Below are 26,264 nucleotides of genomic sequence, written 5' to 3'. Positions count from 1 at the left end.
GTAATAGTGTCACTGGTCGTCAAAAGTGTCAGTCTGTGTCAGAATGTTCACCGCAATATCACAGTCCCACTAGAAGTCTCTGATCGTCGCCATTGCTAGCAAAAATAAATAAATAAAAATATCCCATAGTTTGTAGACACAATAACTTTTGCGCAAACCAATCAATAAACACTTATTGGGATTTCTTTTTTACCAAAAATATGTAGCAGAATACATATTGTCCTAAATTGATAAGACATTTTAGTTTTTTCACTTTTTATTGGATAGGTTTTATAGCAGGAAGTAAAAAATATATTGTTTTTTTCAGAATTGTTAGTCTTTTTTTGTTTACGGCGCAAAAAATAAAAAACGCAGAGGTGATCAAATACCACCAAAAGAAAGCTCTGTGGGAAAAGCAGGACACAAATTTTATTCAGGTACAGCGTCGCATAACCGTTCAATTCAAAAAATGTAAAATACCCCCCCCCCCTTTTTTTTTTTTAATAAGTGATCTCTGTTCTTGGCTGCATAAGAGCTTTGGGGAGGAGGGGACAAGTCTGATCATTGGAGAAGAGCACACTGAGTTCCCAGCATAGTTGGAGAACTGATCACAGTGTGTTCTGCTTAAAGCAGAGTTCCACCCAAAAATGGAACTTCCGCTTTAAGGGAGGTGACCCCCTGACATGCCACATTTGGCATGTCATTTTTTTTGGGGGGGGCAGTACCCTCTTTTCAGAGGGTCCCAGCTCCCACTTCCTCCCGGCGCACCGCGGCACCAGAAGGGAGATTACCTTTCCCCCCTCCCTCTCGGCAATCGTCTGGGACATGTCACGGGTCCCATATGATTGCCCTGCCAGTCATAGGGCGCGGCTCGCGCATGCGCAGTGGGTGCCCAGCTGTGAAGCGACAGCCGGGTGCCCACACTTACAATGCTGGCGCTGCAGAGAGGACGGGGACCCTGGGACATTGGAGTGTCTGATTATTAAAAGTCAGCAGCTGCATTATTTGTAGCGGCTGACTTTTAATTTTTTTTTTTAACAGAACTCCGCTTTAATGTGGTCAGTTTTTAATAGGAAATCAGAGGGACTGGCAGGAACACCAGAGATGTCACATAAAGGAAGCAATACAAAGAGAACAGGAGACTTTCTCATACAAGTACAAGGTACAGCAGGCACATATCAGGAATATGAAATATTGAATTTACATACTCTTTAAAGCGGGAAAAAAAAGTTACATTCCTGGCATGTGCTGGGAATGCTGTCAAATGTGGTTGGGCTCTCAACCAGACTGTCAAAGCATCAAATGGCTGGTGTCATAAATGACATGTGCATCATCAAGGCAGTTGCAGATGAAACTTTGGCCAAGATGGCAGCTTCCTTGGTTGAAAATGATAGGAAAATGATACTTCCACTTTAAGTACCATCAAAGGCAAATAACAGTCTTGGCTGTTCTTTATCAAAGACTTCTCGCATCTCACTCCTTTGTGAACATTTTGTACAGGTTGTCATATTGATTGTTCCCCCTGTGCCTGCCCTTTGGTGCTGCCAATGAGGAGGGAGAGTCCTGGACAGCCGAGTCTCTCATGCAACATCGCTGGATCGAGATGGGGCTCGGATAAGTATTAGGGAGGCTGAGGGGGGCTGCTGCACACAGAAGGCTTTTTATCTTAATGCATAGAATGCATTTAATTTGGTCTTGTCTGTTTTGCAGTCTTTACCTTTTGGGTCCCTGCAAAAGATTCTCTCTTACGTGCAGGGTTGCCGTTTTGGTTGCTATTACATTGCCAGGGTCGGAGTTGGTTGCATTCTCCTGCATGGATCCTTTTCTGGTTCTTCCCCAGAATAAGGTGGTGCTGAGGCTTCAGTCCTCCTTTTTTAATCTAAGGTGGTTTTCTCTTTTGAAAGTTGTTTGAATTAATTAGAAGTTTACAGCTTCGTTTTGACAGTTGGTTTTCCTGAAGGTCCTCTCTGGGGTCAGGCTACTTCCTCTTCCTGATCCACTATTTCTCTGTGGATTTTTCGGCTTATTTCCCAAGTCTATAACATTTAAGGGGTTGTAAACCCTCATGTTTTTTCACCTTAATGCATTTTATGCATTAAGGTGAAAAACCTTTTATAGTACTGCAGCCCTCCAGCCCCTCTGTTTTACTTACCTGGACGCTGTCCAGGAATGAGCACACCATCTGTAGCTGGTGTCTCGTGTCCCGATTGGATAGATTGATAGCAGCGTAGCCATTGGCTCCCGCTGCTGTCAATCAAATCCAATGATATGGCATTGGGGGGCAGGGCCGAGTCCTGCAGTCTGTGTGAATGGACACAGATGTGGGACTTGGGAGAGCGCCCGCACTGGTGTCCTCCAACGTGGACACTTGATACAGGGAGGAGCCAACAGGGCCACTGAGGGGCCCCAGAAGAGGAAGATCGGGGCCACTCTGTGCAAGACGAACTGCACAGTGAAGGTACGTATGACATGTTTGTTATTTAAAAAAACAAAAAACCAAAAAACAGGGTTTACAACCCCTTTAACCAGTTGCCGACTGCCTAACGCAGATATACTGCGGCAGAATGGCACGGGCAGGCAAAATCACGTACCTAGTACGTGATCTGCCCCCTCCCCCCGGTGCTCGAGGCGGTCGGTTTCTGTCTGGGAGCGATGAGAGGTGAGGGGGAGACCATCCATTCGTGGCCCCCCCCTCGCGATCGCTCCCAGCCAATGAGATTCTTCCTCTGCTGCTGTATGGTAAACAGCAGCAGAGGAAATTATGTCATCTCTCCTCGGCTCTGTATTTTCCGTTCCAGCGCCGAGGAGAGAAGACATCTGAGTGAGTGCACAACACACACAGTGTAGAACATGCCGGGCACACATTACACCCCCCCATCACCACCCCCCCCCCCCCCCCCCCGTCACACTGACACCAAGCAGTTTTTCTGATTACTGCATTGGTGTCAGTTTGTGACAGTTAGTGTGGTAGGACAGTTAGTGTTAGCCCCCTTTTAGGTCTAGGATACCCCCCTAACCCCCCCTAATAAAGTTTTAACCCCTTGATCACCGCTGTATTAGTGTCACTGGTGACGCTAGTTAGGGAGGTAAATATATAGGTTCGCCGTCAGCATTTTATAGCGTCAGGGACCCCAATATACTACCAAATAAAGGTTTTAACCCCCTGATTGCCCCCTAGTCAACCCTTTCACCAGTGATCACCGTATAACTGTTACGGGTGATGCTGGTTAGTTTATTTTTTATAGCGTCAAGGCACCCGCCGTTTATTACCTAATAAAGGTTTAGCCCCCTGATCGCCCGGCGGTGATATAACTTAGGTTTTAGGGTCAGATAGGGTCTGTGTCGCCCCAGGCAGCGTCAGGTTGGTGCCAGTAGCGCTAATACCCCCGCACGCAGCATACACCTCCCTTAGTGGTATAGTATCTGAACAGATCAATATCTGATCCGATCAGATCTATACTAGTGTCCCCAGCAGTTTAGGGTTCCCAAAAACGTAGTGTTAGCGGGATCAGCCCAGATACCTGCTAGCACCTGCATTTTGCCCCTCCGCCCGGCCCAGCCCATCCAAGTGCAGTATCGATCGATCACTGTCACTTACAAAACACTAAACGCATAACTGCAGCATTCGCAGAGTCAGGCCTGATCTCTGCGATCGCTAACAGTTTTTTTGGTAGCGTTTTGGTGAACTGGCAAGCACCAGCGGCCTAGTACACCCCGGTCGTAGTCAAACCAGCACTGCAGTAACACTTGGTGACGTGGCGAGTCCCATAAGTGCAGTTCAAGCTGGTGAGGTGGCAAGCACAAGTAGTGTCCCGCTGCCACCAAGAAGAAGACAGACACAGGCCCGTCATGCCCTTCCTGCTGCATTCGCCAATCCTAATTGGGAACCCACCACTTCTGCAGCACCCGTACTTCCCCCATTCACATCTCCAACCAAATGCAGTCGGATGCACGAGAGGCATTTTTATGTCCTCCCGAGTACCCCTACCCAACGAACCCCCCTAAAACAGATGTCGTGTCTGCAGCAAGCGCGGATATAGGCGTGACACCCGCTATTATTTTCCCTCCTGTCCTGACAATCCTGGTCTTTGCATTGGTGAATGTTTTGAACGCTACCGTACACTAGTTGAGTATTAGCGTAGCGTACAGCATTGCACAGACTAGGCACACTTTCACAAGGTCTCCCAAGATGCCATCAAATTTTGAGAAACCCGAACCTGGAACCGGTTACAGTTATAAAAGTTACAGTTACAAAAAAAAAGTGTAAAAAAAAAAAATATATATATAAAATAAAAAAAAAATAGTTGGCGTTTTATTGTTCTCTCTCTCTCTCTATTCTCTCTCTGTTGTTCTGCTCTTTTTTACTGTATTCCATTTTGCAATGTTTTATTGTTATGTTTTATCATGTTTGCTTTTCAGGTAATTTTTTATAATTTACTGTTTACTGTGTTTTATTGTTAACCATTTTTTACGCCATTCACGACTTTGAGTGGTTATACCAGAATGATGCCTGCAGGTTTAGGTATCATCTTGGTATCATTCTTTTCGGCCAGCGATCAGCTTTCATGTAAAAGCAATCCTAGCGGCTAATTAGCCTCTAGACTGCTTTTACAAGCAGTGGGGGGGAATGCCCCCCCCACACCGTCTTCCGTGTTTTTCTCTGGCTCTCCTGTCTCAACAGGGAACCTGAGAATGCAGCCGGTGATTCGTCCTGCTGACCATAGAGCTGATCAGAGACCAGAATGGCTCCAATCATCTCTATGGCCTAAGAAACCGGAAGCTACGAGCATTTCATGACTTAGATTTCGCCGGATGTAAACAGCGCCATTGGGAAAGCATTTTATCACACCGATCTTGGTGTGGTCAGATGCTTTGAGGGCAGAGAAGAGATCTAGGGTCTAATAGACCCCAATTTTTTCAAAAAAAGAGTACCTGTCACTACCTATTGCTATCATAGGGGATATTTACATTCCCTGAGATAACAATAAAAATGATTAAAAAAAAAAAAATGAAAGGAACAGTTTAAAAATAAGATAAAAAAGCAAAAAAATAATAAAGAAAAAAAAAAAAAAAATAAAAAAGCACCCCTGTCCCCCCCTGGTCTGGCGTCAAATGTAAACAACAATTGCACAATGCATGTGAGGTATCACCGCGAAGGTCAGATCGAGGGTAGTAATTTTAGCAGTAGACCTCCTCTGTAAATCTAAAGTGGTAACCTGTAAAGGCTTTTAAAGGCTTTTAAAAATGTATTTAGTTTGTCGCCACTGCACGTTTGTGCGCAATTTTAAAGCATGTCATGTTTGGTATCCATGTACTCGGCCTAAGATCATCTTTTTTATTTCATCAAACATTTGGGCAATATAGTGTGTTTTAGTGCATTAAAATTTAAAAAAGTGTGTTTTTTCCCAAAAAAATGCATTTGAAAAATCGCTGCGCAAATACTGTGTGAAAAAAAAGAAACACCTACCATTTTAATCTGTAGGGCATTTGCTTTAAAAAAATATATAATGTTTGGGGGTTCAAAGTAATTTTCTTGCAAAAAAAAATATTTTTTTCATGTAATCAAAAAGTGTCAGAAAGGGCTTTGTCTTCAAGTGGTTAGAAGAGTGAGTGATGTGTGACATAAGGTTCTAAATGTTGTACATAAAATGCCAGGACAGTTCAAAACCCCCCCAAATGACCCCATTTTGGAAAGTAGACACCCCAAGCTATTTGCTGAGAGGCATGTCGAGTCCATGGAATATTTTATATGGTGGCACAAGTTGCGGGAAAAAGACACATTTTTTTTTTTATTTTTTATTTTTTTTTTTTTGCACAAAGCTGTCACTAAATGATATATTGCTCAAACATGCCATGGGAATATGTGAAATTACACCCCAAAATACATTCTGTTGCTTCTCCTGAGTACGGGGATACCACATGTGTGAGACTTTTTGGGAGCCTAGCCGTGTACGGGACCCCGAAAACCAAGTACCGCCTTCAGGCTTTCTAAGTGCATAAATTTTTGATTTCACTCTTCACTGCCTATCACAGTTTCGGAGGCCATGGAATGCCTAGAGGTAACAGAGGTATGGTGAGTATTTTGCAGACCTCACTTTTTGTCACAAAGTTTTGAAAATTGAAAAAAGAAAAAAAAAAATTTTTTTCTTGTCTTTCTTCATTTTCAAAAACAAATGAGAGCTGCAAAATACTCACCATGCCTCTCAGTAAATAGCTTGGGGTGTCTACTTTCCAAAATGGGGTCATTTGGGGGGGGGGGGTTTGTGCCACCTGGGCATTCCATGGCCTCCGAAAATGTGATAGGCGGTGAAGAGTGAAATCAAAACTTTACGCCCTTAGAAATCCTGAAGGTGGTGATTGGTTTTCGGGGCCCCGTACGCAGCTAGGCTCCCAAAATGTCCCACATATGTGGTATCCCCATACTCAGGAGAAGCAGCTAAATGTATTTTGGGGTGCAATTCCACATATGCCCATGGCCTGTGTGAGCAATATATCATTTCGTGACAACTTTTTGTAAATTTTTTTTTTTTTTGTCATTATTCAATGATTAATATTCAATGGGCTCAACATGCCTCTCAGCAATTTCCTTGGGGTGTCTACTTTCCAAAATTGGGTCATTTGGGGAGGTTTTGTACTGCCCTGCCATTTTAGCACCTCAAGAAATGACATAGGCAGTCATAAACTAAAAGCTGTGTAAATTGCAGAAAATGTACCCTAGTTTGTAGACACTATAACTTTTGCGTAAACCAAAAATATTTGCTTATTGACTTTTTTTTACCAAAGACATGTGGCCGAATACATTTTGGCCTAAATGTATGACTAAAATTGAGTTTATTTGATTTTTTTTTATAACAAAAAGTAGAAAATATCATTTTTTTTCAAAATTTTCGGTCTTTTTCCGTTTATAGCGCAAAAAATAAAAACCACAGAGGTGATCAAATACCATCAAAAGAAAGCTCTATTTGTGGGAAGAAAAGGACACAAATTTCGTTTTGGTACAGCATTGCATGACCGCGCAATTAGCAGCTAACGCGACTTAGTGCTAAATTGTAAAAAGTGCTCTGGTCAGGAAGGGGGTAAATCCTTCCGGGGCTGAAGTGGTTAAGGGCAGGGCTCCTTCTTTCTCGGTCAATGTCCATGTTTTGTGCTTTCTGGGTGATTCAGAATCAAGTTTTTGTTGTTTAAATTCATGAGGTTGTTACCTGGTCTTCTCTTTACTAATTTCTACCAGGTAGATGTTCTTGCCTCTGCGCATGCGAGTTGTGGGTAAAAGGTCTTGCTGACAGCTTTGTAGTGAGGTTATCTTTTCTTGAAGAACATCACAGGGCACAGGGATCCGTCCCCTCGTTGACTGTGTTCTTCCTCCCTTACTTAAAACTCGGGCTTAGCTGAGCTGGAAGGGGTTATGTCTGGGTCAGGAATTCCTGCCTTTTTTGCCACTGACCATTCATCTGAAGGTGGTTGCATAACCCAAGTAGCCATGCATATGAAGTATCTGTATCCTACGATGTAATCTAAGAAAAGGATTTTACAGGTAAACCAGAAATTCCAATATATAATCCCAATAGCACAACCTTTAGACATGTGTTTTGTAATATTAATAGGTAATAAATCTCTTAAAAATGCATGTGTTGCTCAATATTGTTCTTTGATTTTTGCAGTGGAGCTGAGGTTTTGCTCTATCATCTAAGTGAACTAAAAGGAATGGCCTTGTGGAAACAGAAGTATGAATCTCTTGGCTTAGAAGCCAAAGCGATTGAAGGTATGTAGTTGGATGATCAAATTGATTTACAGAGATACATAAATGCTATTTTATCTTTGCATTCTAAGTCTTTGAATATTACAAGCCATTTATGATTTCAGTTGAGTAGGTATCTTGCAACAGAAAGCAACTTCTAGTTAATGTTAAAGGAAACATGATAAAAGTTCATCAATGGGAAATGATGTGCTATTATGTGTAGTTGTGTGTAATATATATATATATATATATATATATATATATATATATATATATATTTATTTATATACATACACAAACACACACACACACACAATATTGTTAAAAGTATTGGGATGCTTGCCTTTACTCGCACATGAACGTTAATGGCATCCCAGTCTTTGTCCATAGGGTTCAATATTGAGTTGGTCCACCCTTTGCAGCTATAACAGCTTCAACTTTTCTGGGAAGGCTGTCCACAAAGTTTAGAAGTGTGTCTATGGGAATGTTAGACTCTTCTTCCAAAAGCGCATTTGTGAGGTCAGGTACGGATGTGGACGAGAAGGCTTGTCTCACAGTCTCTGCTCTAATTCATCCCAAAGGTGTTCTATGGGGTTGAGGTCAAAACTCTGTGCAGGCCAGTCAAGTTCCTCCACCCCTGGTGTGCAGTCATGTTGGAACAGGAAGGGGCCATCCCCAAACTGTTCCCACAAAGTTGGGAGCATGGAATTGTCCAAAATGTCTTGGTATGCTGATGCCTTAAGTGTTCCCTTCACTGAAACTAAGGGGCAAAGCCCAAACCCTGAAAAACAACCCCACACCATAATCCCCCCCCCTCCACCAAATGATTTGGACACAGTTTATGAGTGTGTCTATGGGAATGTTTGACCATTCTTCCAGAAACGCATTTTTGAGGTCAGGCACTGATGTGGACGAGAAGGCCTGGCTCGCAGTCTCCGCTCTAATTCATCCCAAAGGTGTTCTTTCAGGTTGAGGTCAGAACTCTGTGTAGGCCAGTCAAGTTCCTCCACCCCAATCTCACTCATCCATGTCGTTATGGACCTTGCTTTGTGCGCTGGTCCAAATAATTTGGTGGACAGGGGATTATGGTGTGGGGAAGGAGGTTCTCACCCAACATTTGACAGAACATAGCCCAGTCCATCGTCTCTTTGATGCAGTGAAGTTGTCCTGTTACCTTAGCAAAAAACACCCCCATAGCATAATGTTTCCACCTCTATGTTTGACGGTGGGGATGGTGTTCTTGGGGTCATAGGCAGCATTCCTCCTCCTCCAAACACAGCGAGTTGAGTTGATGCCAAAGAGCTTGATTTTGGTCTACTCTGACCACAACCCTTTCACCCACTTCTCCTCTGAATCATTCAGGTGTTCATTAACAAACTTCAGACAGGCCTGTACATGGGCTTTCTTGAGCAGGGGAATCTTGCGGGCGCTGCAGGTTTTCAGTCCTTCATGGCGTAGTGTGTTACCAATTTTTTTTTTGGTGACTATGACCCCAGCTGCCTTGAGATCATTAACAAGATTCTCCCGTGTAGTTCTGGGCTGATTCCCCACCGTTCTCCTGAACATTGAAACTCTGAGGTGAGATCTTGCACGGAGCCCCAGACCAAGGGAGATTGACAGTTATTTTGTGTTTCTTCTATTTGCGAATAATCGCACCAACTGTTGTAACCCTTTCACCAAGCTGCTTGGCGATGGTCCAACCATGTGTAGGTCCACAATCTTGTCCCTGACATCCTTGGAAAGCTCTTTGGTCTTGGCCATGGTGGAGAGATTGGAATCTGATTGCTTTTGTGGACAGGTGTCTTTAATACAAGTAACAAGCTGAGATTAGGAGCACTCCCATTAACCACTTCAGCTCCAGAAGGTTTTACCCCCTAATGACCAGACCATTTTTTGCGATACGGCACTGCGTTAATTTAACTGACAATTGCATAGTCATGCAATGCTGTACCCAAATACAATTGATGTCCATTTTTTCCCACAAATAGAGCTTTCTTTTGGTGGTATTTGATCACCTCTGCAGTTTTTACTTTTTGTGCTATAAACAAAAAAAGAGTGCCAATTTTGAAAAAAAAAAAGTTTTACTTTTTGCTATAAAACATATTCAATAAAAAAATTTTAAAAATAAAATGTCTTCATCATTTTAGGCCAATATGTATTCTGCTACATGTTTTTGCTAAAAAAAATCCCAATAAGTGCATATTGATTGGTTTACGCAAAAGTTATAGTGTCTACAAAATAGTGGATATATTTATGGCATTTTTATTTATTTATTTTTTTATATATTTTATTAGGATTTTATGTGATAGACCAACACAAAGTGGCACACATAATTGTGAAGTGGAAGGAAAATGATAAATGGTTAAACAAAAAATGTAACCCACCTATCCTGGTAGTGGACGAGGTGCTGCTAGCCCAATTTCAAGGGGTATGAATACTTTTTCAAGGCACTGTAGGTCCATATATATTTGTACACAGGCACAATTTAATTTTTTTTTAGGTATTTACCAAAACATATTCAAGCTATAGTTATATAATGAATATGGGCTAAAAGTGCACACTCTCAGATTTTATGTGAGGGTATGTACATCCAAATAGGAAGGAGGGTTTAGGAGTTACAGCTCATAAGAATAGCCATTCCCCCATTTTTCAAGGTTTCAAGGGACCAAAAGAAATTGGACAATTGAATGAAAAGCTGTTTCATGGCCAGGTGTGGGCTACTCCTTTGTTATTTGCTCATCAATTAAGCAGGTAAAAGGTCTGGAATTAATTCTAATGCCCTGTACACATGAGCGGACTTTTCGGCAACAAAGGTCCAACAGTCTTTCCGACGGACTTTCGACGGACTTCCGAACGAACGGACTTGCCTACACACGATCACACCAAAGTCCGACGGATTCGTACACGATGACGTACGACCGCACTAAAATAAGGAAGTTCAAAGCCAGTAGCCAATGGTTGCGGTTTTCGTCCTTTGGACTAGCATACAGACGAGAGGATTTTTCAATAGGAACTGGGTCCGGCGGAGTTCCGACGTAAAGATTTGAAACATGTTCCAAATCTAAAGTCTGTCAAATTTTCGACAGGAACAGTCCGCTGAAGGTCCGATGAAGCCCACACACGGTCTGATTGTCCGCCGGATTCGGTCCGTCGGACCAGTCCGGTCGAAAAGTCCACTCGTGTGTACAGGGCATTAGTGTGATATTTGCATTTGGAATTTATTGCTGTGAAACTTACATAATGTGTTCAAAGGAGCTGTCCATGCAAGTGAAACAGGCCATTGTAAGGCTTCAAAAACAAAACAAATCCATCAGAGACATAGCAGCAACATTAGGAGTGGCCAAATCAACAGCTTGCTACATTCTGAGGAAAGAAGAACGCACTGGTGAGGTCAGCAACATAAAAAGGCTTGGACGTCCATGGAAGACAACAGTGGTGGATGATCGCAGGATCCTCTCTATGGTAAAGAAAAACCCATTCACAACATCCAGACAAGTGAAGGACACTCTCCAGGAGGTGGAGCGTATCATTGTCAAAGTCTACAATCAAGAGAAGACTTTGCGAGAGCAAATACAGAGGTTCCCCACAAGATGCAGACTATTCATAAGCCTGAAGAATAGAAAAGCCAGATTAGACTTTGCCAACAAAAACATGTAAAAAAGCCAGACTAGTTCTGGACGGATGAAACTAAGATTAATTTGTACCAGAATGAAGGGAAGAAAAAATTGTGGAGAAGGCTTGGAACAGCTCATGATCCAAAGCACGTAACGTCATCTGTAAAACATGGTGGAGGCAGTATGATGGCATATGCCTGAATGGCTTCTAGTGGCACTGGGTCATTGGTGTTTATTGATGATGTGACAGAAGCAGCCGGATGAATTCTGCAGTGTTTAGAGCTATACCGTCAGCCCAGATTCAGCCAAATGCAGCAAAGTTGATTGGACCGCGCTTCACAGTACAGATGCACAGTGATTCAAAACACACTGCAAAAGCAACCCAGGAGCTTTTGAAGGAAAAGAAGTGGAATATTCTGCAATGGCTGAGTCAATCATCTGATCACACCCAATTTATCATGCATTTCACTTTCTGAAGGCAAAACTAAAGACAGACCCACAAACAAAGAACAACTGAAGACAGCTGCAGTTAGAGCCTGGCAAAGCATCAGAAAGGAGGAAACCCAACCTTTGGTAATGTCCATGGGTTCCAGACTTCGGGCAGTCATTGCCAGCAAAGGATTCTCAACAAAATATAAAAAAATGAACATTTTATTTACGATTTTATCCATTTTTCCAATTACATTTGAGCCCCTGAAAATGGGGGACTGTGTATAAAAATGGTTGCAGTTCCTAAAATTTGTACTTGATATTTATGTTCAACCCCTTGAAATAAAGCTGAAAGTCTGCACTTCAGATTAATTTTGATTGTTTCGTTTTAATTTTATTCTGGTGGCATACAGAGCCAAAAGTATGAAAATTGTGCCTGTGTCCAAATATATATGGACCTAACTGTATGTGTGTTATCAGTCAAGACAGATCAAGAATAAGAACACTCAGGCTGGGTTCACACCTGCTGCGGCCGCGGCTCACAGCAGGGGGTCTGGTGCACCTGATTCAGAGCCAAAGATGCACAGGACCCTTTCCAAATGCGGACCACGGCTGTCCCAGAGGTGTGTGAATCGGTTTAATTGAGAGCCGGTCACACTCTCCTGTCATGCAAATTGGATTCGGGGAAACCCGCATCCAATTCACATAAGTGTGAACCCAGCCTTAAAGTGGGGGAAGCTAGCACCTTCCATCAGATTTTTATTGCTAGAGATAATCCTTCGCTTCCTCTCCTATAGACAAGTTTGCCATTTGGAATGGAGGTGAGGAGAAATCTTCCCCAAAATAACCATAGACCACTATAAAACTTGACAGAGGATCTAAAGCTTACCCAATTTTGTCTAAAACTAAACAATTGTGTGACTGCAATTGCACATAAAGAGGATTTAAAGAATGGAAGCTGTGCCTCAAGGAAGGAAATGTTAGGGGCAACTCTTAAATAAGTTGCTTTAAGTTTATATTGCTTTGTCAAATTATTGCTTCTATAAGAATAATGACACGGAGTCAGATTAGTCTGTGTCACAGTCCGGAGCAAGAGAGAACTGCACCCTTTACTTCTTTCAAAGGCCTTTTATAGGCAGCTCTACAAGCAGTAATCTTATCGGCATTACCAAATGAGGTTAAGGTACAAAGAGTTTCTTATCAGCGAACATGTAATGATTATTCAGCAGTTCCAAATTCCATCTAGATACAGATTGATACGTACACAGAAGAGAAAAGCACAAACAATTTAAATAGAACAATTGATACGTACACTGAAGAGAAAAAGCACAAACAATTAAAATAGAACAATTGATACGTACACAGGTAAGAAAAAGCACAAACAATTAAAGTGGAACTCTAAGTCATTATTTCAACCCTATCAGAAAGCAGATGACAAATCACTAGTCACCATTTCTGCCTATAGGCACACAGTAGCCAATCTTTTCCCCATCCCTGACTTACTATGTCTTGTTTTTCATGGTGTCTGTGTGTAGAGGCATCCATTTTGGTGGGAATAGACTTTGCTTCCAGAAATAGGAGCTGCTCCCTTGATAACCAATGAGATGATGACGGTGGGGTAATGGTCAAGAAACAGCAGGAAAGGATAGATAAAGCACACATCCACAGACAGAAAGAAGCAGACGTAGGTAGATCCTTTCTCTGCAGGCTCTGGGGTACAGCTTCCTCTCCAACAACAAGAACACTGATCAGTACAATAGTTGACATCGTACTTGAAATCCTGTAAGACTACCAGGCAGCCGTGTCTCAACTGAGTGCATACGGGTTAGTGAATGCAATTCCATGTACAGTATTTTGATGTGTTTGACCTGCTCTTACTAGAATGATGTGCCATTCTGGTCAAGTGAATGGAGATTATTAAAATCGCATCGCAATCTAAAATTAGCAGCAGTGTGTGTGTATGTTACACACAATACATCAGTGTTTCTCAACTCCAGTCCTCAAGGTGCCCCAACAGGTCATGTTTTCAGGTTACCCATTATTTTGCACAGGTGATTTGATCAGTTTCACTGCCTCAGTAATTATCACAGCTGTTTCTTCTGAGGGAAATCCTGAAAACATGACCTGTTGGGGCGCCTTGAGGACTAGAGTTGAGAAACACTGCAATACATAATGCATTTTATTGCATCTGGTGTGAAAACCTATAGTAGTGTATACTAAATATTTTCTCTTTTATAGATGCAATAACAGCTGTTGGTTCCTTCATTCTTAAAGCAAATGAGCTTTCACAGTAAGTCTTATTTCAACATTACCATATTAAATTGCTAATACTTGTAGGAGGTTCAAATTGTTTGAAAGTGTTCTTTTGCTAACAAGAGAAAACTGACATCTCAAGCTTTTTTTAACACTAATTCTTCTTCTTTTATGCATATTTGCAAATAATTGTCACATGTAAATGTATCAAGGATAGAGATTTAGTAAAGATAAATTTGAAGTGTGTAGATATCTTGCATCAAGTTACTGGCAACACTGCTGACATTTTATTACATCTGTGAGAGAAAATATTTATGTTAAACTTCCCAAACATATCTTGGCAGTCAGCATTTATTTTACTTTTCCTAAAGGGAAAGACATTTCAGGCCATTAAAAACAATAATAGAACCATGTGGTTTATGCTAAATATGATAACATTATATGTCTATGAGACGGGCTGCCAGACACCCCGACTGGGTATCTCTGCCAAACTACAGCTTATTCTACTCTGGAATCAGAATATAGCAAATTTACCCCAAGCATCAGACAGAACCAATGCTGGAGTGAAACGCAACTGATTTATTTAACAAACAGCATTTACACACAAAACCCTCCTACCTAGACAGGTATCACACACATTGCTAGTCCCAGGAGAAAATTACTTAAACACAAGAAAACAATAGATTCTTTCCTGGCACCTAGCAGTCTGAACTCTGGAGGTGATTAAACAAATTGAGAGCTTATCACCTGAACCTTAAATTGCAGCAAACAATAGTTGATGCCAGGAAACCTGTAATAGAAAATAAAGTTTCTTAACCCCACATATGCTGGAATTCGCCCCCTGCGCATAACACATCGCTCCAGTATGCCAGGGATCCCAGAAACCGTCCCTCCAGCCTGAGTTGCAAGGAAAGGGTAGCTAGTATAATTCACGGCCAGCCAGGTACCCAGGGAAGTAATATAACCCTCTTGGGGAAAATGTTCCTTGTAACCTAAGGAGAGGGGGGTCACCTTAGTCCTGGGTCCATAGTCGTTGGGAAGGAGGCTTGCCCCCAGGCCCTTCCAGGAGCTCAAGTCATGGTGATTTCCGTGACAGTCCAGTACTGTTTTCCATTATACACATGGATGGATACATTCCTGAGTCATTCTCAGTCTTAGAGCCAGTGAGGGACTGCAGCATCACACGGATGCTGTAGTATAGATGTACACTGTATTACCAAAAATATTGGGACGCCTGACTTTACACGCACAAATACTTTAATGGCATCCCAGTCTTGGTCCATAGGGTTCCATATTGAGTTGGCCCACCCTTTGCAGCTATAACAGCTTCAACTCTTCTAGGAAGGCTGTCCACAAAGTTTAGAAGTGTGTCTATGGGAATGTTAGACTCTTCTTCCAGAAGCGCATTTGTGAGGTCAGTTACGGATGTGGACAAGAAGGCTTGTCTCACAGTCTCTGCTCTAATTCATCTCAAAGGTGTTCTATGGGGTTGAGGTCAGAACTCTGTGCAGGCCAGTCAAGTTCCTCCACCCCTGGTGTGCAGTCATGTTGGAACAGGAAGGGGCCATCCCCAAACTGTTCCCACAAAGTTGGGAGCATGGAATTGTCCAAAATGTCTTGGTATGCTGATGCCTTAAGTGTTCCCTTCACTGAAACTAAGGGGCGAAGCCCAAACCCTGAAAAACAACCCCACCCCATAATCCCCCCCTCCACCAAATGATTTGGACCAGTGCATAAAGCAAGGTCCATAAATGACATGGATGAGCGAGTTTGGGGTGGGAGAACCTTTACTGACCTCACCCCGATAGAACACATTTGGGATGAATTAGTGCAGAGACTGTGAGCTAGGCCTTCATCCATATCAGTGCCTGACCTCACAAATGCGCTTCTGGAAGAATGGTCAAACATTCCCATAGACACACTATGTGGGCCAACTTAATATTAAACCCTACAGACTAAGATTGGGATGCCATTAATGTTATTGTGCGTGTAAAGGCGGGCATCCCAAAACCTTTGGTAATATAGTGTGTGTTATTTTTTCATACACTCATGCTTTCTTTTAAATATGAACATTTGTGTTATTTTCAGAGTTATAGACAGTGGGATGAAAAACTTTAAGGCATTCTTTCGATGGCTTTATGTAGGTAAGCAATAATTAACTGGATATTACATGTTTTTAAGTACAAATTCATATATACTAAAAACGATCATAAAAACTGATCATTTTAGAAACAAACTTTCTTTCATTATTCAGGTTTATGTAGTATTATACTTTTTTCTAGCTATGTTACGAATGTCAGAAGATCATGTTCTTCCGGAGCTTAATAAGGTATGATAAATAGAGATATATTTAAAAAATATATTCATATAGAGAGAATGAGATTGTTAGAATATCCTTAACATGATCAGCTGAGTTGAAAGTCAAACTTAAAATGATACTAAAGTCTAATTTTTTGCGTGTTTAAAAATATTAAACATGTTGTACTTACCTGCTCTGTGAAGTGGTTTTGCACAGAGCAGCCTGGATCCTTCTCTTCGGTGCTCATGGCCCCTTCCTCCCGTTGAGTGCCCCCTCAGCAAGCAGCTTGCTATGGGGCAGCTGAGTCGCAGCTCCGTGTGCCCATTCAGACATGGAGCCACAGCTACCCCCCCCCCCCCCCCCCCCCACATTGACTGACTGACTTTGACAGCTTCGGGAGCCAATGGCGCTCCGAATGAGGAGGGAGAGTCCTGGGCAGCAGAGTGTCTCCTGCAACATCACTGGATAGAGAGGGGGTTTGTGTAACTATTGGGGAGGGGGCTGAAGGGGGCTGCTGCACACAGAAGTTTTTTTTTATCTTAATGCATATAATGCATTAAGATTAAAAAACCCACATTAAACACATTTTTAGTAGAATGAGTTAGGCAGCTCATGCATGAGTCTTTTTTTTTTTTTTTCAACCAGTGAACTGACTCCATTCCCCCATCCACACACTCACTGTGGATGAGGGAATCCTCCCACTGAGCTATTGTATTCTAACAGCGAGAAAGCATTCCCACCATCAGAATGCATCAGATCTGATCAGTGATGCTGGATATAGCCAGTGGTGCTGATCAAGCGGGGAAAGCCTGAAAAAAAAATCGGTAGATCTACAGTACTTCTGTACAACTTCAGTGCTCTTATCTCTTGACGAGCAAGCCTCCTGAACTACATTTTCTAGGAGCTCTTTATCTGTTCACAGTGTGTGGGCAGGTTCTGAGAGTGAAGGCAGCAGCATTGTTTTGCTGGAAACAAAAGCAATGTAGTCATGTGAACAGGGAAAGAGAGGGGTTGAGTTCTGTACCAGGTGGGGTAACAACACTCGTTAGTTGGGATTTCAATGCAGCAAAGGCACTGGGCTGTCTGCCCAAATAGGAATATAGGGGCACACTAGATTACTGGAAGATCAAGGGATATTTTTCTGTACTTGCAGTGCTTTCAAAGGGATAAAACAATGGAACATGTGCATTGCAAAGATGTGGTGCTTTTTTAATTTTTTAATTTTTATTTTTTTAAATAGACTTGAAAGCCTTGCACCTGTGATCAGTGTATCATGAGTGCAATACACAGGCTCTTGCAGAATCTTTCTGCATCCGCTGGTTCATACTAAAGTACTGACCTTTAAATATAGGGCTACAGAAAGTGTTAATGGCTTACGAGTGCGGTGATGTCACCATGCTTGTGTTCCATAGGGAACATACAAGTCCCTCTGCCAAGTTTGCAGATGTTTTTTTTTTTTCATTCATATCTTCCTCTCAATGAATAGCTGCCCCTGCCAATTTCATATTTGACATGAGCTCTTGGAGAAAAAAAACACTGACATTTGTTAAGAAGGGGGGGGGGGGGGGGGGTGCTGCGGATTCTGTGACTATACTTTGTTATACCCTAAATATAGAAGTGATATGAAACCTGCTCAGAAACATGGTGCTGGGCTTACTTTAGGTGACTACTTTTCCCAGTTCTAAATAATCTGTGAACTGTGTATAATACATTTTCCACTGCTTACGCTTTTTTTTCTGTAGATGACACAAAAGGACATCACTTTTGTTGCTGACTTTCTGACAGAACATTTTAATGAAGTAGGTATTGAGTGCATTTTTAAAAATTATTTTTCTTATAGACTATAACAGTAGCAAACATCTGTCATATTGCAAATACATTATGTTAAAGCTGATCTCCATGTTTTTTGTCACTTTAAATAGTTTGTTTGTCCAAGCTGGTCTACATGAACTATTTCCTTCACTAAGTGCAGCATTGTCTCTAAGCACTAATTTAATTCCAAGAATGTAGCAGTCATTAAAGAAGGCTTCCTGACAGGTTATAGACAAGATCCAGACAGAAAGTTGGAGAAAAGGAAACGCTGTACCCTTTGCTAGTGTGGCAGCATATTGCTTGAGCTAACAATTGTGATGATATAATCAGATACATCATATCAAAGGTCTAAGGCAAAAATATCACTGATAAACCATAATAAGACAACAGAATGTTGGTAAATTTAAGGTTGTTCTGCCCAACAGGGGGCCTATTTAACTGTTGAGTGTTTTTGTTAAAAAAAAAAAAAAAAGTCCAGTTCTTTGAAAGGGTAAGGAAACTTTCAAAGTTTCATAGCCCACCCCACCCCTAAAGCTCTATACCCACCGAGATTCTGATGCATAGGCCGCTGGCCGATGTTAGCGCTTGCTCTGTAGACCCATGTAGACTTCTGTGGAGCTGGAAAGTGGATTGAAACTTTCTCTGCATCTTCAGGCTGAAGAAGCTTGGGGATTTTGGAAATGTTTCCTAAATGAATGAGCTTCTTAGGTAACTGTTGTATTTTTTTTTTTATTAAAGCGTATCTAGACTCAAAACAGTGATGTATTTTATTGTTGCTTACCAGTCCTTAGATGTGGTAGCTGCAGTCATTTTCCTTTTTCAAGCTTTTTTTCCCTTTTATTTTTACCTGTTAATCCTGCCATTAACACACTTCCTGCCCTAGTGTAGGAACTCACAGTATTGTATCAGGGCAACGGGGACAGGACTACAAACCCCCCCCCCTTTCTTCATAACATAGAGGGATGGGTTGTAGTCCTCAGAGAGAGAGCTGGAACCAAGAGAAATTGACAATATTTTCTTGCTGGATCAACAGGTATTTTTTGCATTTGTCAAACCGATATAACAAATCATTTTCAGTTTAACAACCCAAAAGGAAAAATAGCAAAAGTTCATTGTTAGAATGTATATATGCTTTAAATTCTACTCCTCTGGGAATGATTCACAAAGGTATTAAAGGTTTAAAGCTGGCTTTACATTGATTTGATTTCTGTTGAAGGGACATGTTGGAATCTTTTGCCTGATCAGCAGCTGCAGCGATCAGCCCAGAACTACACAGGAGGAGCTTGTGAATGATCTCAAGGCAGTTGGGACCACAGTCACCAAACAAACCATTGGTAACACAATACACTGCCATGGATTGAAATCCTGCAGCGCCCGCAAGGTCCCCTTCCTCAAGAAACCAAAAATCCAGAAAAAACACATGATGTTATAAATGGAGGTGCAGTTCAGTGAGTAAAATAAATATTTGATCCCCTACCAACCAACAATAATTCTGGCTCCCATAGACTGGCTACAGTATGTGCTCATTTGGTACACAGATTATAGCCCTATCAATTTAAGAAGATGCTGCTAACAACAAATTGTTATGTGTAGAAGAGACACCTGTCCACAGAATCTTTCTTCCATTCAAACCTTACCATTAGCAAGAAGCTTGGTGAGAAGGAGACAACTGTTGGAGTGATTATTCACAAATGGAAGAAATACAAAACCATTAATTGCCCTCGGTCTGGAGCTCTATGCAAGGTTTCGCCTCATGGGGTAAGGATGATAATGATAAAAGTGAGGGATCAGCCCAGAAATACACAGGAGGAGCTTGTGAATGATCTCAAGGCAGTTGGGACCACAGTCACCAAACAAACAATTGGTAACACAATACACTTCCATGGATTGAAATCCTGCAGCGCCCGCAAGGTCCCCTTCCTCAAGAAAGCACATGTACAGGCCCGTCTGAAGTCTGCCAACGAATATCTAAATGATTCAGAGAAGGATTGGGAGTAAATACTGCCGTCAGATAAGACCAAAATTGAGCTCTTTGGCATTAACCCGACTCGCCGTGTTTGGAGGCAGAAAAATGATGACTATGACCCTAAGAACACCATCCCTACATTCAAGCACGGAGGTGGAAACATTATGCTTTGGGGCTATTTTTCTGCTAAAGGTACAGGCGGACTTTACCGCATTGAGGGGCCAATGGATGGGGCCATGTATTGTAAAATTTTGGATGAGAGCCTTCTTCCCTCAGCCAGAACACTGAAGATGGGTCGTGGATGGGTCTTCCAGCATGACAATGACTCAAAACATACCGCCAAGGCAGCAAAGGAGTGGCTGAAGAAGAAGCACATTAAGGTCATGGAGTTGCCTAGCCAGTCTCCAGACCTTAATCTTAAAGAAAATTTATGGTGGGAGCTGAAACTTCGAGTTGCCAAGCCACAGCCATCACCTAAAATACCTGGTTGATCCTGCCTGGTGCTACCCTCCCCTCTGTAAACTGACCACGGTTTATCATGGCTGCTGAGCCCTGACACCATGGTCAGTATGCGTGCCTCCGTCATCCACAGCTCTCCTCTGTCCTCCTTTCCCCCTCCCTTCCTGCCTGTGAGCTGTGTCCGTGCCAATCTGCTCCCTCCTGCTGCTGTCATAACTCAATGACATTCCTACAATCCCCTCTGCTATAATAATGTCCCCAGTGTATGTGTTTTTTTTTTTTTTTTAAATGCCACTGTGTACCTAATGTCATAGATAGCGCTCATGCTACCGCCTGCCGGTCTCCCCCTCCCCTCTCCTCTTCCCGGCTGACGTCTGCATACACTGGGGACATTAATATAGAAGAGGGGATTGTAGGGGATATCGAGTGGCTTAACCAATTCCGATACTTTGACATTAAATACCGTTGTTATGGCAGCAGATAGTATTTTCTTCAACGGAGAGGTGCCCATTTCAGACAATCCGATCCTTTCCCCAAGGGTTGGACTGGGAAAAAAAAACAGCCCTGGAAAAAATGTCATACCAGCCCCATAGCATTATTATACCAGCTCAACATCAAAACCATCATAAAGACTTTATTTCCTTGTTCGTGAAAGCGAAAACCATGCATTTTAAAGCACATATATATATATATATATATATATATATATATATATATATATATATATATATAAGCAAATTTCAGTTGAAAGTCCATCGTCAAGGGGCACCCCAGAAACGGGGGGGGGGGGGGGACTCTGGTTTCTAGAAACCACCTTCCACAGAAAGGATGGGGGGGTTACTGATATAAGGGGGAAATCTTATATTATTGTATCCACTCCCCCCTCAGACTTGCCTGGCGGCGCTGTCACTGACCTCCTCTTAGGTACACCGTGCAGGGCTCAGTTAGACGGCTCCAGGTTGGTTTTATCCTATAGTCTCCTCTCCACAGTCCACACGTTTTACTTCTCCCATGATCCCCATCCTGGCGGCACTCCTACTCTTGACTGCTCTCCAGACTCCTCCTCAGAGACTGCAGACATGATATAAGACGAGATGGTGAGGTTGCGAACATGGTACAAGAGATGGTTAGAGACTGAGGACATGACACAAGAGATGGCTAGAAACTGTGGACATGATACAAGACATGGCTAGAGACTAAGGACATGACTGAGGACATGATACAAGAGATGCCTAGAGACTGAGGACAGGATACAAGAGATGGTCAGAGGTTGCGGACATGATACAAGAGATGGTCAGAGGCTGCAAGCATGATACAGTAGATGTCAGAGGCTACAGGCATGATACATTAGGTGTCAGAGGCTGTGGGCATGGTGCAGGAGATGGTTAGAGACTGAGGACAACATACTAAAGATGGTCAGAGACTGCAGACATGGTACAAGAGATCAATGCAGCCTCATCAAATGCAATCTCACTGTGCCCATCAATGCAGCCTCACTTTGCCCATCAAATGCAGCTTTATGGTGCCCATCGAATGCAACTTTATGGTGTCCATCAGTGCAGCCTCACTTTATGGTGTCCATCAGTGCAGCCCCATAATTGCATCCTCACTGTGCCCATCAATGCAGCCTTGCTGTGCTCATCAATGCAGCCTTGCTGTGCCCATCGATGCAGCCTTGCTGTGCCCATCGATGCAGCCTTGCTGTGCCCATCGATGCAGCCTTGCTGTGCCCATCGATGCAGCCTTGCTGTGCCCATCGATGCAGCCTTGCTGTGCCCATCGATGCAGCCTTGCTGTGCCCATCGATGCAGCCTTGCTGTGCCCATCGATGCAGCCTTGCTGTGCCCATCGATGCAGCCTTGCGGTGCCCGCCAATGCAGCCTCGCGGTGCCTGCCATTGCAGCCTCACCGTGCCTGCCATTGCAGCCTCACCGTGCCTGCCATTGCAGCCTCACCGTGCCTGCCATTGCAGCCTCACCGTGCCTGCCATTGCAGCCTCTGTGTGCCCGCCATTGCAGCCTCTGTGTGCCCGCCATTGCAGCCTCTGTGTGCCCGCCATTGCAGCCTCTGTGTGCCCGCCATTGCAGCCTCTGTGTGCCCGCCATTGCAGCCTCTGTGTGCCCGCCATTGCAGCCTCTGTGCCTACCAATTGCAGCCTCACCATTTCCTGGATCACACACAGCGGCCGATGTATGGCATGGACGGAGCTGGGTCTGTGTGTGTAAGGTGGTGCTGTATCAAGGTCCCGCCCCCCTAGACCAGCTCGTGTGATAGGCTGAACACTAATTCAATCAGTTTTCCATCTAGAAGAATATAACACGAGCCGGTCTAGGGGGGCGGGACCTTGTTACAGTGCCGCTTTACACACACAGACCAAGCTCCATGCCATACAAGAGGAGGAGACAGAGGAAGGGAGGGGAGCACTGCAGCCGCCGCTCAAAGCAGCCCCAGGGCAGCCGGCCTGCTGGGAAATATCCCGGTAAGCCAGTCCGGCCCTGCTTTCCCCTGATAGGCAGGAAGTCAAGTGAGGGAATGATGTCCCCCACTCGACTCTATTCCATTGGTCGAAGGGAGCAATGTTAAACTTCACTTCTGTCCAATGGCCTTAAAGGGACATTTTTTTTTTTTTTAAATTGAAAAAAAAAACTTTAAAAAAAATTTTTTTTTTTATTACTTTTAAGTGTAAACATAAGATCTGGGGTCTTTTTGACCCCAGATCTCACATTAAAGAGGTCTTGTCATGCTTTTTTTCTGTTACAAGGGATCTTTCTATTCCTTGTAATAGGAATAAAAGTGATCCAAAATTTTTTTTTAAAGAATCAGTGTAAAAATAAAAAGTAAAATAAATAGGGCAATGCGGGATCTGTCCTCCTCTAAACAGGGTTACATGTTAGACCCCTCTCCTGCTGGGTCTGCCCAACTCAGGCTGCAAACCAGGGTGGTCAATCAGCTACAGCATGAGAGGACCAGGACAAAATTTTTTTTTTGCCAGACAAAAATTGTTTGAACATGGACAGAGAGCGGGTAAACTGTTGGCCTACCTAGCACATAGCGAAGATAGACCCCCCACTGTTATTTCACTTGCTGGCCCTAATGGAGAAAAGATCGCTGAACCCTAAACTGTCACTACCAAATTCAGGGACTTCTTTACTCAGCTTTATACACCCCAGGTCTCCACTACTGAAGCCCAATTAGAAGATCTACTAGCAGGAATCACCTTCCCACAGCTAGATGACACCCAAATGGCTATGCTAGACGCACCCCTTACACTAGATGAAATAACCACAGCAATCGCGAGCTTCGCCAGATCCAAACCCCCAGGGTCAGATGGGTTACCCATAGAATTTTACGCCCAATACAGTGAGATACTTACTCCCAAGTTATTGTCCCTCTATAACCACCTATTTGATAGCTTCACCCTACCCCCGTCGATGAGCGAGGTGATTATTATGCTCATATCCAAACCGGGTAAGGACCCGGGCCTCCCAAAATCTTACAGACCTATATCACTCCTTCAGGTAGATATAAAGATTCTCACCAAAGTACTTGCCCTACGTCTTAACCAAGTGATACTAACCCTAATCCATGCAGACCAAGCTGGATTTATGCCGGGACTTAACACCGCCTTCAACCTCAGAAAATGATATACTAATTTACAAGCAAAACATAATAATGTTGTGTCCCGGGTGGTGGTGGCTTTGGACACCGTTAAAGCATTTGATTCGGTGGAGTGGAGATACCTCTGGGGATGCTTGCGTAGCTTTGGTTTCGGACCTAATTTTATTAAGTGGGTTCAATTATTATATTCAGCGCCCAAGGGTAAAGTGGTGGCCAACGGGACGACTTCCCAGACGTTTGACCTATACAGGGGCACCAGGCAGGGCTGTCCATTGTCTCCGCTCCTCTACGCCCTGGTGGCAGAGCCCCTTGCAATTTCCATTAGAGAAGACCCCGATATCCAGGGTCTCTGTCTTGGATCCCTGACTGAAAAAATTAACTTATACGCAGACGACACACTAATATATCTGGTCGATTCCGCCACATCTCTCCAGAAGGCATTACAAACGATCAAGCACTTTGGTCAGTTCTCCGGCCTTAAAATTAATTGGGAAAAAATCACAAATACTACCACTGGACAGCTTCCCCTCTCCAAGCTACAGGAGCAACTACCACTCCAGCAAGTAAACACTATCAAATATCTTGGAGTACTGGCGAATAGGACACCGGCTGACTATATACCCCTGAACATAGAGCCCCTTTTTATTATCATCAAGTCTAAAACCCAAGTGTGGGCGAGACTGCCGCTCGGTGTGTGGGGCCGAATTAATATAATTAAAATGATATTGCTACCCAAAATATTGTACATGCTCTGGCACACGCCCGTATACTTACCCTTAAAACGCTTTAACTCAATAGAGGCCATACTCAGAACATTCATTTGGGGTTCCAACAGACATAAACTAGCTTGGAGAGTCCTTAAGAACCCTACTGACCTGGGCGGAATGGCTCTCCCTGACCTGAATCTCTATTATCTCGCATCTCACCTGTCTCAGCTATACCACATAGACAAAACTGACAGATTCAGATTCCTCACGCTCCTTTGCCCACAGTGGGCACAACTAACCACAGATCCACTTACTGCAATTGCAGTGGGTCATAGCGGGAATAACTCTAAAAGAGATCGTGGGTCCCTCCTGTACCAATATAGGCGCATTAGAAATATTGCCACTAAAATGCTGGCAACCCCCAAATACAATGATTACTCCCAGAGTTCCTCTCGGTTCCTGACACAGAGATGTGGAGCGAACATGGGATATATTACTTACACCACATAATTTCCGATGGAACACTTAAAAACTTTGAGGGCCTCCAAAATGAGTTCCTGCTGCCCAATTCCCTACTTTTTAGATTCCTACAAGTGCGCCACGCAGCTCAAACGCAGTTCCCTCAACCTTTACCACAGTCTACCCCTAATGTCATTATGGTGGTAGTTAAGGGTGAGGATCCACAAAGGCTGATTTCAGATTTTTATGTTATGCTCCTAACCCCATCGTCAACCACGCTAGCTAACAGCCTAAACCAAGATGGGAAAGAGAGGTAGGTCCGTTAGAGGATGAGGAGTGGAGTGAAGCACTGGACTCATGCAAGACTGTATCCCTCAAACTTTCTGACAGGTTGACCCAGTTGTATATTGTGCACCGAGCATACCTTACTCCCCTAAGAGTCGCCCGCTATAGGCAACAGTTTTCTACCTCGTGTACAATGTGTAACCAGGCGATGGGCACATTTTTCCATTTAATTTGGGCGTGTCCAGTCCTTCAGAGTCTATGGAAGCAGATTGTAGATTTCCTCCATGATGACATGGGATCCCCTTTGACCCTCGACCCCAAACAATGCCTACTGGGGATATTCCCGACTCCAAATTTACTAAAACATTCCTCCATGAACCACTGTTTTCTGCCAAGCGAATAATAGCCAGACAGTGGATGAGACCCATTCCCCCCAGCTTCAACGACTGGAAAAGAGATATAAATAACACACTTCCCTACAAGAAGTTCATATACATCAACAGAGGTTGTCCAGATAAGTACAACAAAATCTGGGATAGGTGGCTCGAGTCCGCGTACACATGCACTGGGAGTTCGTAGAGACATGACCCCTCCCAGTGTGGAATCTCCTGAATAGTATAGGCAGAAGGTCTTCCATCCAATTGAT

The 26,264-nt window shown here is 43.2% G+C and overlaps 1 protein-coding gene across 3 annotated transcripts in view; it reads left to right on the top strand.

The window, feature by feature from the left end:
- ANAPC4 (anaphase promoting complex subunit 4) overlaps positions 1 to 26,264 on the top strand; it is a 170,924-nt gene that overhangs the window by 73,227 nt on the left and 71,433 nt on the right. For all 3 annotated transcript variants that reach the window (XM_073602472.1, XM_073602470.1, XM_073602471.1), the window contains exons 15-19: positions 7,641 to 7,741; positions 13,999 to 14,050; positions 16,102 to 16,157; positions 16,296 to 16,342; positions 18,055 to 18,111. In XM_073602472.1, coding sequence (XP_073458573.1) covers positions 7,641 to 7,741; positions 13,999 to 14,050; positions 16,102 to 16,157; positions 16,296 to 16,342; positions 18,055 to 18,111 — 313 coding nt within the window. The remainder of the gene's footprint in view (positions 1 to 7,640; positions 7,742 to 13,998; positions 14,051 to 16,101; positions 16,158 to 16,295; positions 16,343 to 18,054; positions 18,112 to 26,264) is intronic.

Source organism: Aquarana catesbeiana, linkage group LG10 (assembly GCF_042186555.1).
Source record: "Aquarana catesbeiana isolate 2022-GZ linkage group LG10, ASM4218655v1, whole genome shotgun sequence".
NCBI classification, from domain to species: domain Eukaryota; kingdom Metazoa; phylum Chordata; class Amphibia; order Anura; family Ranidae; genus Aquarana; species Aquarana catesbeiana.
Note: the sequence above shows the minus strand (reverse complement) of the source record. Positions and strands in the feature narration are given on the sequence as shown.